General features: G+C 32.7%; 1 protein-coding gene across 1 annotated transcript; it reads left to right on the top strand.

Annotated features, from left to right (window-relative positions):
• Positions 1–676: 676 nt before the first annotated feature.
• Positions 677–4,463, top strand: LOC120092885 (uncharacterized). Its single transcript, XM_039051127.2, has 3 exons — positions 677–1,080; positions 1,248–2,513; positions 3,389–4,463. The coding sequence occupies exons 1-3, from the start codon at positions 805–807 to the stop codon at positions 4,322–4,324; spliced, it is 2,478 nt and encodes an 825-aa protein (XP_038907055.1). The 5' UTR covers positions 677–804; the 3' UTR covers positions 4,325–4,463.
• The last annotated feature ends 8,180 nt before the right edge of the window (positions 4,464–12,643 follow it).

Below are 12,643 nucleotides of genomic sequence, written 5' to 3'. Positions count from 1 at the left end.
TTTTAAACCCTTAAACTTCTATATATCTTTTCAAACTTCGGTACACTTTTAAACCCTTAAACTTCTATATATTTTTTCCATTAAAAAAAGTTATACTTGAGGTCCTAATTTCATATACAAATTATTTATTTATTATTATTATTTTTTGTCAGTCTCCTTGAAACATAAGGTATGTTTTCGATTTGGTTGTTTTATAGTTTTCATTCTATTGGGGTATGGTTGTCTCCACCTATTTGGTAAGATTCAACCAAGATTTGTGCTGAATTTGTTGCTCTTTTAAGGGAAACAAATTATTAGTTGAAAGTGAGTGGTTTGTTTTCCACGTTTTTTGGAGGTTGGATTGTGGAAAATCTTGGAGATATTTTAGTATCATAACATCTTGGACCCTCAAATTTAAAAGTTGAAAAAAAAAAAAAAAAGTAAAAAAAGAGGTTTAAAAAAATTAATAAAGAGGTTACTTTCTCCCCCCTTATATTGGCCGCTTTTCAAGGGTCATATGGGGGAAGAAGCTAACTGTTTAGAAAACTAAAAAGTTGGTATTTGACCTTAGTTTTCTAAAAAAATCTTATTTTATTTTTTATTTATCATAAAAACAGGCCATTGCCACAAAATTCCTTAAAAGGGACTATTCTCAAAAAAAATTCCTTAAAATGGACGAAATATAAATAAAGATAGTAGATTCATAATTTATACTATTTTATAGTTTAGCCCTTTATTTTAAATATACAACGAACCGGGGTTGCCAAAAAATAAAATTATGAATAAAGCGCTTGCCCTCTCCAACGACGATGCATCACCACCGATATGGAGAACTCCCAACCCCAACACTCTTCTATTCCACCGCCGCCGGGATATCTCTCGCCTCCCTCTTCTATGACACCGCCTTCCGATCACCGACATTCACTCGTAGCCGGAAGGTTCAGAGACGCCCTCTTCTCCGCCGTCGCCGCCAAATATTCGACCAATGGTAGCGCCCACTCTTTTCCCTTCCACTCCGAGCAGTTCAAGTCCGTTGTCGATTGCCGCATTCATGAGAATTTTCCCTCCTTCCAAACTCCTACCCATCTTCCCTATGCCTCGGTAACTGTCTTTCACATTGCCCGCTTTTCTTGCCGATTAAGATTTTGAAGTTATTTGTACGTTGTTCTTTTGTTTTTCTGAATTTGACATTGTGAGGAATTTTTTTGTACATTGTGGTTGGAATTGAAGTAATAGTTGCTGATGAATCGATAATTTTGGGAATGTAGATGATACAGAGGGCAATAGCCGAAGGCGGAGATGAAGATGGGTTGAGTGAGGAGTCAATATCAGAGTTTATCGTGAATGAGTATGAGGACTTGCCATGGGCGCACCCGGCCTTTTTGCGTCGCCATTTGGGGAAGCTCTGTGAAAGTGGGGAGCTAGTAAAATCGAACTGTGGGAGGTATAACTTTAAGGTGGAGGGTACGGGAGTAAAGAGGAAGAAGCGGAGGAGGAAGTCGGCAGGAAGGAATCGACGCCGAGAATTGGAGAGTGCTGATGAGATAGAAGAGGATTTTGATAGGAAAAAGCGATCAAAGAAACTGATGATCATAGGACCCCGTGAGGAGGAGGTGGTAACAAGTAAAGGGACTGAAGAACAAAGTGATTTGTTGAGAGAAGTAATTGTCGGGGCTGTAGATGTAGATCATGCTCAAGGAGGCCAAGTTGTGCTGGATGAACTTCAAGAAATTCAAGAAGATGAAATGATTGACAAGAAGCATGGAGAGAAAATCAAGCGTAACTATGGGCCTAAAGATTTTTATGGGAAAAAGCAATCACCAAAATTGGTGATTATTGGTCTTCCTGCGCCGGTAGCTATTAATGAGATTGAGAAACAAAGTGGTTCATTGGGGGAAGAAGTTCAAGAAGCTGAAGATGGAGAACAATCGAAAGGAGGCCAAATTCAAGTGCATGGTGAAGTTAATGAAGTTCAAGCTGATGTAATGATTCATCAACCTTGTGAAAAGGAAGTCAAGAGTAGAGATTGTGTTCAAGATTTTGATGAGGAAAAGCAGTCACAGAATGTGGCGGCTGGAAATCTTGGTGCACAGGAGGCACTGACGATGACAAGGAATGGAGAAAAATGTGGTTCATTGAGAGAGGAAATTGATGGAGCCAAAGAAAGAGTTCTTGACCAAGACAGGCAAGTTATAAGGATATATAAACTTAAAGAAGTTAGAAAAGTTGGAATGATTAATGATCATCACGAAGTGGAAGTTAATAGTAGAGATGGGATTGAAGATTTTGGTGGGACAAAACAATCACAGGATCTAGTGGTTGTTGGACTTCATACAAAAGAGGCACTAACGACTAAAGGGACTGAAGACCAATGTAGTTCATTAAGAAAAAAAGTCGATGGGGCTGAAGGAAACCATGCACAAGCTGGCCAAACTGAAGCGCTAGGTAAATTCAAAGAAGTTCTTGAAGTTGAAATGATTGACAAGCATCATGAAGAGGAAAGGCAAGGAGAAATGATGGAAGAACCAATAGAGGTACTACCTATGACTCCATCTTATGCTGCCTTGGATGCTATCTATTTTGTTTCTTGCTAGTAGAATAGGCATACTGTAAAATGTATCTTGTGGATAGCATTCAAGTAAAAAAAAAAGTCAAAAGATCATATAATAAAGTACATTTTCTAGATAGGCATGTCTCAAGGGTTAATATTAAAGCTCGAAGAGCTATCAATATGATGATTTGAAAGGTGCTCAATTATCAATTAACCTAAAATCTTAAGCTAATGGTTTATAGTAAGTTTAATTATATCAATACTTCTAACACTCTTCCCCTGTGGAAATCAATATGAAGCTGATGGGTTATAAATAATAATTTAATTAATATTTCAACAAAAGAGATGTGTTCAATAATTAGATAATTTGTTCTTCTATTCAATATAAATAACTGAAATTTAAAAAATTCACCCCGTATATTATTTAGCTCCTTTCTTCCTCACCCACTGCCGGTGGAGGTGGTGGTATCCTGCTGTTGTTGTCAGCTGGCTCTGAAAGAAAGCCAGACATAGGATTTCATCTATGCTTGTTTGTAGATGAAGCAGAAGAAACCTTCTCCTTTGTGTTATGGAGAGATGGGTGGGTGGAGACTGGAGGGATAGATTTGCTGATGATATGTTGTCAAGGAGAGAAGTTTTGATATATCAAATATTAAGTGTGGTTGCTCAAAACTAATATTGAGTTAACTTACGTGTTTTACGTTTTGTAGGTGTTATTTACTTGTTTACATCACCTTCTCTACAGCTCTAGACATTTTTTTCCTCCAAGAATCTTTTTCTATGGAATTATATATATATATCTAGATATATTTTTCCATTTTAGCATTTATGTTAATGAAATTTCTGATTTTAATGTAGAGACCATCCATGGGATCAAACGAAGAAACGTGGCCTGGTGAAGAAGCCATTTTGGAGTTCTTTGATGCTACCTCTAACCATAGCAATGGTGAAGAAAATGGAGTTATTGGTGATGCTGAAGGTTGCAAGAAGTTACAAGAGGAAAATGAAAATTTGGAGTTCTTTGATGCAAGGTCTGATCATGACTGCGATGCAGTGAATGAAATAATTGGCGCTCAATCTTCGAAGGAGATGGTACTAGGTGAAGTTAGCAATAGACAAAATAGACTGGAAGAAGAACGACCATCCAAGGTGAGTGATAATCAAACTGGAATAAGGAAGGGCCGTGAGGCTGAGGACCCTCAACTATCCAAGGAGCATCCTCAAGTTAGATGGCCGTCTGAAATAACTGGAACTCCTCCGAAGCATTCAGAGCAAGAGATGTCTAGGACTTTTGAGGCAGACAAAAATGAAAATTCCGATGCATTATTGCCTGCAGATATTATTAGTGGTCCGAGTCATCCTTGGGGGCATCATCATGGTCGAGGGAGGCCTCGGAACTTGAAAGTTCAAGAAACTTTGGCAACTTCATTATTTACATCTGCTCAAGACTGTGACCCAGATATGGGCGATGGCACTCATCATATTGATCAGCAACGACTCAAGCTGCCAAGAGGTAGGGGGAGAGGTCGGGGACGGCCTCGAATAGTTAGACAAGACCAGATTTCAGTGTCAGAGATGTTCTCACCTTCCAAGCATTGGCATCACCAGCAATCTCCTGGAAAGAGATGTGGGAGACCTCCGAAACAAAAATTTAATGAAGATACTGGATCGAAGGGCATCTCGACTTCTTTAGAGAATGAACAGCAAGAACATGAGGGTTGTGGACGTGGCCGTGGCACTGGAAGACCTTCGAGACAAAGAAAGAAAGAAAAGGGATCATTTGATAATCAGTAATCACAATATGTTCAAGTGCCAACTATATTAATTAGTATTTAGGAAAATTTAACATCTGATTTCGTTGTGAGTTTCTCTGAGGTTGCCTCTTTTCTTTCATCATCACACCTTAATAAAATTTCCACATTTAACTCTTGAAGCTAGTTGTTTTTCAAGTTATGCAATTACAGGAATTATAGGAGGAATAAGAGCAAAGAAGTTGCAAGAAGAGTGATGGTTACTCTCGCATACCCTCAAGATCTCTTCCCTGCATCACTAGCAGCTTCTCCATCGAATCTCGTCTATCCTTATGATCGGTGACCCCGTCTTTGATACCGGAGACACCCGTCTTCAGGCAGATTTTCCAACTTATTGTGGATCTTATTCTTCATGACCCAAATAGGCTCTCTTGTCACAAATGGCAGCAGAATAGTTGATTTCATTTGTAACTGGCAGAGTAGGCTTACATGATCAAATATATCCAGTTCAATCACATTTTTAATTTCTCTACTTTTAATAATAGTTGTGTTACTGCAGGTATAAGGGTCCATGCTCTTTTGTCTCCGGAATAGGGCTTAGGTAGGTGTAGTATATTAGAATCTTATGTGTTTCTTAAGATTAATCGATTATATTATAAGATTAGTCGATATAAGCTAACTTAAATTCACCCCTGTGACAAAATTACTTCACAAAAATTAACCACCGACGTCCATTGATGAAGCCTCAACAGATTGTTGGTTGATTGATGTGTACACCTTGGCCCTCTCAAAGTACTTTTTTCCTCCAACCAACCAAACGAAAGAACTTTTCCCGAATTCCCTTTCCCCTGGTAAGTGTCCCCTCTCGAGACCATTCACCACCAAATCCTACCAACGTAAAACAAATTCATATCCCCCCTTTCTTCAACTTTTATTTATTTTAGAGTAGTTAGGGTACATAAATCAAATGATGAATTGAATGAATCAATAGATATGGTTGAAGAATTTTCAATTAATTAGGTGACTCAAAAGAATGTTTAGTAGTTATAATATGTTTTATTCCTAAATTTAATGCACATAATGAGCATAATTTTACATTTAAAAAACAATCTGAATTTTGGTTACAGTTAGTTCAAAGTAAACATTAAGAGGTCCCCTTTGAGTGATGTTTTACTTTTGGTTTTCTGCATTTGAAATGAAAGCTTAAACCCTCCGGTTAATTTTACAAAACCTCAATTTCTAAAAACTAAAAAAAAAGTATTTTTTGAGGTCCTATTTAATAATGTTTTGTTTTTAGTTTCATGTTTTTGGAATTTATGCTTATGGGTGAGAGTAAGTGCTTATAAGATTAGTTTTCAAAAACCAACTATAAAAAATCAAAAGGTTATCAAATATGACCTAAAAATTTTGACTTAAAATTCAAATGCCTTTATAAAAAAAAAAAAGTAACAAAAAAAATATAAGGAAACAGATAGAAATTTCGAAACAGAAAAAAATGGTTATCAATAGGTCTAGATGTGAGAGTCTCAATTTTATATACTTATCGTGACCCTAAAATAGCCAAGCTCCTCTTAATCAACAAGAACAAGGAACAAGGTCTCATTGGTCAAATTTAGTTTGAAATCCTTAATTGATTGAACGACACTAATGCTCAGAGAAAATTTTCTTACCCTCAAAGTAGCTTTAAAATTCAATTCAAACACTCTGAATAGACGTCTTCAAGAACAAAAAAAAAAAAAAATCAATGTAAAAGAAAAAAAAAAAGTTTATTATTGAGTTAAAAAATGTGAGTTTGTTTGATCGCCAATCCTTATATAAATGTACGATTACCAAGTCAAAAAAGAAAAATATATCAATATCATCTTGTGAAATAAATTATTGATAGTTGAAAATTTCTAAACTTTGTTGAACAATTCACAAATTAATTCATTAAATTAAGATTAACTTCTTATTTTGGCAATTTTAATTTTTTTAGTTTTATGATTTTAGATTGGAAAAATATTAAAATCCTATTTTTTGTTATATTCCAATTTTATCCTTCTAACAATGGTAGACTAGCACCTTTCTTCCTAATTTTTCTCCTGCGCAGGTTTGCATTCTTTCCTTTCTCACCCATTTTACACTTTTTATTTTATTTATTTTTGAATTTTGGGTTTGGTTGAGAATTAAGTTGAGATAATAACGAATAAAATAAATGAACAAAATTGAAAGAAAAGAATGAAGTATGTTGGTGGAGGAAGAAATCGTTTTTTTAATGTAAACTTAATATATTTTATTCCAAGTGTATAAATAGTGGAACGTTATAATGTATATCAACAATGTAAATTAGTGTATTAAGTCAAGTGTTTCAGCAATATAACAATATATCAGTCAAGTATATAAATATTATAATCGTATAAATGATTGTATCATTATCAAATTTATAGATAGTATATCTGTCAAGTGTACGAGGAGTAAAAATGAGTGTACCATTATTAATTTTATTAACAATATATCAAGCAAGTGTATCAGTAGTATAAAAGAGTGTATCATTATAAGTTTATTAGCAGTATATTAGTTAAATGGATCATTATCCAAGTATATCAAGTATGTCAATCAAGTATATCAATTTTATCATCAGTTTAAACAAGTGCAAGATTGACAAATTTATCAAATAGTATTTCAGTCAAGTGCATCATTATTAAGTATATGAAATATATTCGTCAAGTGTATCAAGTTTATCAGTAGTATAAATGAGTGTATGATTGACAAATTATTAATTAAGTGCATCATTATCAAGTATATCAAGTAAATTAGTTAAGTGTATCAAATATATATCAATAGTGAGAGCCTTTGTGACATTTTACATCTTTATATGTAGGTTGATTTTCGTTTTTACCATTTTTACAAACTACGAATGTCTAAGCTACCAGCCTAATTATTGTAATTCATTTGGTCCTTTTTGCAAGCAGCCCAAAGTCTAATAGATACTATAAACTCTTTAATTTACAATGTTTTTATATTTATTTGAATTCATGTTATATTATTATTATATTATATGGATTATATTTAATTTCAGCTAAATAATTATATGAAATTTTAAAGTTGAAAAATAATTTTTTTAAATTATATATTTATTTAAAATAATAAAAAAAATACTTTAGGAATCTTATAATACCTATTCTTAATAACATGAAGATTATAGAGGTACATTTAAAAAATCCAGGACCAAACACACCTGTATTCCTTGAAACTCAAACTAAAATGATAAAATTTTCTATAATTTTTTATTTGTACAATTTTTTGATCTAAATATAAGGTTGGAATTATAACTTCTTAAAAATCCTTTTAACTTTTCTATATTATGAATTTTATAACAAAAAAATATATGTTTATCGCTTAATGTTCCAAGGATCATGTGTCACCATTCATGTTGTCATGTGTCTTGTAGTAATTCATACTTAATATCTATGTAAGTCTACATTCTACTTGTCACTTTGCCTATAAATAGTGACCTTTGGTGGATCTTAAAATGGTATACCCATTGGTGAGAAATTTACACCAAATTCTACTAATTTTTTCCATTGTCCAATTTTATAATTTTAGTTTTTATTATTTATTATTATTATATAAAATTATTATTATATTATATTTTTTTATATTTGTATTTCTGTTGTGCTCCTCAATTTCATAACACGTTATTAGTACGAACTCTTGTCGTTTTTTCGCTAAAGTAGGTTCTAAAGGTATGCCAGTTTTTCCATCTTCGTTATAATTAATAAATTAAATGTTATTTTGCATATTTAGTACATATTAAATTTCTAACATAAATATAATATTTTGCGATAGTGTTGTCATGACAAACCTTAAAAAATTAGAATTTGCAGCCCTTGACATTCATGGCAATAATTATTTGTTATGGGTGCTCGATGTCGAAATTCACCTGAATGCTATGAACTTGGGAGAAACAATTAAAGAACGAAAAACGATATCCAGTCAAGACAAAGAAAAAACTATGATTTTCCTTCGTCATCATCTTCACGAAGAATTGTCACGAGGAATTGAAAATGAAGTATCTTACAATAAAAGATCCTCGTATCTTGTGGAAAATTTTGAAAGAGAGGTATGATCATAAAAAAACAGTTACTCTTCCTAAAGCTCGTTATGAGTGGATGCACTTGAGGCTACAAGATTTCAAATCAGTTAGTGATTAAAACTCTGCATTATTTAAAATCAATTCAAAATTTTTGTTAAGCAGAGAGAAAATTACTAATGTTGATATGTTAGATAAGACATTTTCTACATTTCATGTCTCAAATATGTTCTTATAGCAGCAATACTAAGAGAAAGGCTTTAAACAGTATTTTGAATTAATTTCACGTCTTCTCGTGGTCAAACAAAATAACGAGTTATTGATGAAAAATCATAAACCTCGACCAACCGAAACAACACCATTCTCTAAAGTGAATGTTGTGAATTTTAATAATAATTGTGGTCGAGGTCGTGGTTGTAACTGTGGCAGACAAAAAAATAATTATCATTTTCTTAGTGGTCGTTCTAATCATTTAAATTTCAAAAGAACCACACAAGATGATCACAAAGGAAAAACTCCACAAGATAAAAGTTTAAGAGTGTTGAAAATAAATGTTTCCGATGCGAAATGACTGGACAATAGTCACGTACCTGTCGTACCAAAATACTTGGTTGACCTCTATCAAGCCTCCCTGAAGGAAAAAAAGAAAAATGTGGAAGCAAATTTTGCATACCAGGATAATGACATATTTGACCAATCCTACACGAAAAATTTGGATGTGACAGACTTCTTTGAATCTCCTGAAGAGAAGATTGAAATAGTTGGTGGCACATCAAGTGTTTCTTTTGACTTTGAGAATATCTAGACTTAATGTTGTTGTTTTCTTTTATCTATCTCCATGTTTCTTTTAGTAATCTTTGTATATTTTAAGTGTTGTTTTTCTTATTGTAATTATTTTCTTTTAATGAAGAAACATGGATCATTCATATGTTGGGTGTTTAAAAAATGAGCAAAGAAGATTTATGTCTGGCAGACAGTGCAACTACACACACAATAGTTACAAATAAAAAATACTTTTCCAAATTGAAAATGCTGAAAGTAAAATTAAATACAATATCATGTTCTGCAAACTTGATCAAAGATTTTGGAAAAGAAAATATTATTTTGCCTAGAGGAATAAAATTTACAATTGACAATGCATTGTTCTCTAGTCAATCAAAGAGAAATTTTCTAAGTTTTAAAGATATACGTTGCAATGGTTATCATACTGAGACTGATAGTAAGAATAATGTGGAATATCTATATATCATATCCACTGTCTCAAATGAAAAACGTATATCAGAAGAGTTGCCTACTTTACCTTCTGGATTATATTATACTCATATATGAGTAATTGGAACATATGCAACAATGAACCTGAAATTCATGAATAGACATATTTACAACTTGGCATGACTGATTGGATCATTCAGGATCTATAATGATGAGGAGAATTATTAAGAATTCAGATGCACACCTATTGAAGAACCAGAAGATTCTTCAATCTAATGAATTATCATGTGATGCTTACTCTCAAGGAAAATTGATAATTAGACCATCACCAGCTAAAATGAGGACTGAATCACCTGCATTTTTAGAACGAATTCATGGTGATATATGTGGACTCATTAACCTACCAAGTGGATCATTTAGATATTTGACGATATTAATAAATGCAACTAGCAGATGGTCACACGTGTATTTATTATCAAGTTGAAATCTTGCATTTGCAAGATTACTTGCTCAAATAATTAAGTTAAATGCACAATTTCCTGATTATATAATTAAGACCATTCGTCTTTATAATGCTGGTGAATTTACATCTCAAGCTTTTGATAATTATTGTATATCAGTTAGGATATGTGTTAAATATCCTGTAGCTCATGTTCATACACAAAATGGTAGCAAAATCACTTATAAAACATTTGCAATTAATTGCAAGATCATTAATTATGAGAGCTAAGCTTCCTTCATTTACATGGGGACATGTTATTTTGCATGCAACTTCACTTGTACGCATTAGGCCAGTAGCTTATCATAAGTACTCACCATTACAATTAGCTTATGGTCATGAGCTAAATATTTTCCATCTGAGAATTTTTGGATGTATAATATATGTTCCAATTGCTCCACCACAATGCAATAAGATGGGTCCTTAAAGAAGATTAGGAATATATGTTGGATATGATTCCCCATCAATTATTAAATATTTGAGCCCCTGACAGGTGATGTATTTACTGCACGATTTGTTGATTATCATTTTAATGAGACAAATTTTCCAATATTAGGGGGAGGAATTAAGAAGTTGGAAAAATAAATTACACGGAATGTATCGTTATTGTCTCATTTAGATCCCTGTACAGATCAATGTGAACTTGAAGTTCAGAAAATAATTTATTTGCAAAATATAGAAAATCAATTACTAGATGCATTTATAGATGCAAAGAAAGTAACTAAGTCACATATACCAACCACAAAAGTTCCATAAAAAATTGATATTCCAACACAATAAGTTGTTACTAATGAGTATGGAACACGCCAGAAGCGTGGTAGACCAATGAGTTCCAAAGATAAAAATCCTCGAAAACGAAAAATAATTAATTGTGAAAAAGACTTGGTTGAGGATGTAAATACCCATAAAGAAATCCTCGACATGACTAACGAAGAAGGTGAAATACCTAAAAATAATAATAATATTTCAATAAACTATGTCATGACAGGAAAAAGATGGAATCGAACTAATGTAATTATTGACAAAATTTTTGCATATAATGTTGCTCTTGATATTATTTCTGAAAATGAGGATCCTGAATCAAAATCTGTTGAAGAATATCGACATAGAAAAGATTGGCTTCAGTGGAAAGAATCAATCAAGGTAGAATTAAACTCACTTTCAAAACGTCAAGTTTTTGGACCGATAATCCAAACACCAGAAGGTGTTAAACCTGTGGGATACAAATGGGTATTGTGAGGAAAATAAATAAAAATAATGAGGTCACAAGACTTAAAGCAAGACTAATTGCACAAGTTTTTTCACAAAGACCTGGTATTGATTTTGAGGAGACGTATTCTCCGGTGGTGGATGCAATTATATTAAGATATTTAAATTGGCTTGACTATGTATAAAAGTCTGAATATGCATCTTATGGATGTAGTCACAACATATTTATATGGATCTCTCGATAATGATATTTATATGAGAATCCTAGAATAATTTAAGGTACCTGAAATATATACATCAAATTCTCGGAAATGGTATTCAACAAAGTTACAGAGATCATTATATGGATTGAAACAATCAGGTCGGATGTGGTACAATCGCCTAAGTGGATATTTATTAACAGAAGGATATCAAAATAATCCAATATGTCCGTGTGTTTTTATAAAGAAATCACAATCAGAATTCGCTATTATAACTGTATATGTTGATGACTTGAACATAATTAGAACTCCTGAAGAGCTTTCAAAGGAATAGAATATCTTAAGAAAGAATTTGAGATGAAAGATCTCGGAAAAACAAAAGTTTGCCTTGGTTTGCAAACAAATATAATATTTATTCATCAGTCAACTTATACAGAAAAAATTTTGAAAAGATTTTATATGGACAAAGCACATCCATTAAATATTTCAATGGAAGTCCGTTCATTGGATATAAAGAAAAAAATATTTCGACCTCGAGAAGATAATAAAGAACTTCTTGGTCCTAAAGTACCATATCTTAATGCAATTGGTGCACTTATGTATCTTGTGTTGGGATTGGTGTCCTAATTCTCCCGGAGTTTCGTTGTTTGTAAACTTTGTACACATTGTTATTAATAAAATAAGAGTTAATTTATTATTTTATTTGCATTTACTCATATCTAATAAACTAAGATCTATGGTTATTGTATGTAAACTTAAGCATGTATAAGCATGTATATGAGATGTATAAGTGGATCATGCCTTAAGTAATAACCTAAAAAGTCTGTAGTATAAGGATAAATGAGAGATCACTAGAAGAAATTCAGGCTTTAATGTCGATTTTAAACCGACATTAAAGATAGTGTATTAAAGCCCTTTAATGTCGGTTTTAAACCGACATTAAAGGGCTTCAATAATACCAATAACACAGTCTTTAATGTCGGTTGCAACCGACATCGAAGGTCTTTAGTGATTAAAGCCTGTCAGTTGCAACCGACATTAAAGCCTTTTTTTTTAATTCTTAACTGACATTGAAGCCCGAATCTATCCGTTTTATCAATTATTGTTCGTTTTTTAAAGTTCCCTTGCCAAATCCATTTTTTCGGTAAAAAAGTATAACATGACACATCA

The sequence above is a fragment of the Benincasa hispida genome, chromosome 12 (assembly GCF_027475165.1).
Source record: "Benincasa hispida cultivar pf3 chromosome 12, pf3_genome.v1.1, whole genome shotgun sequence".
NCBI classification, from domain to species: domain Eukaryota; kingdom Viridiplantae; phylum Streptophyta; class Magnoliopsida; order Cucurbitales; family Cucurbitaceae; genus Benincasa; species Benincasa hispida.
This window is presented reverse-complemented; position numbering and strand designations above follow the sequence as displayed.

Excerpts from the sequence above, each read along its gene's own strand:
- LOC120092885 (XM_039051127.2), top strand. The coding sequence starts at position 805 with ATGGAGAACTCCCAACCCCAACACTCTTCTATTCCACCGCCGCCGGGA. Across the intron at positions 1,081-1,247 it reads CCCATCTTCCCTATGCCTCG|ATGATACAGAGGGCAATAGC; the intron begins GTAACTGTCTTT and ends TTGGGAATGTAG. Across the intron at positions 2,514-3,388 it reads TGATGGAAGAACCAATAGAG|AGACCATCCATGGGATCAAA; the intron begins GTACTACCTATG and ends ATTTTAATGTAG.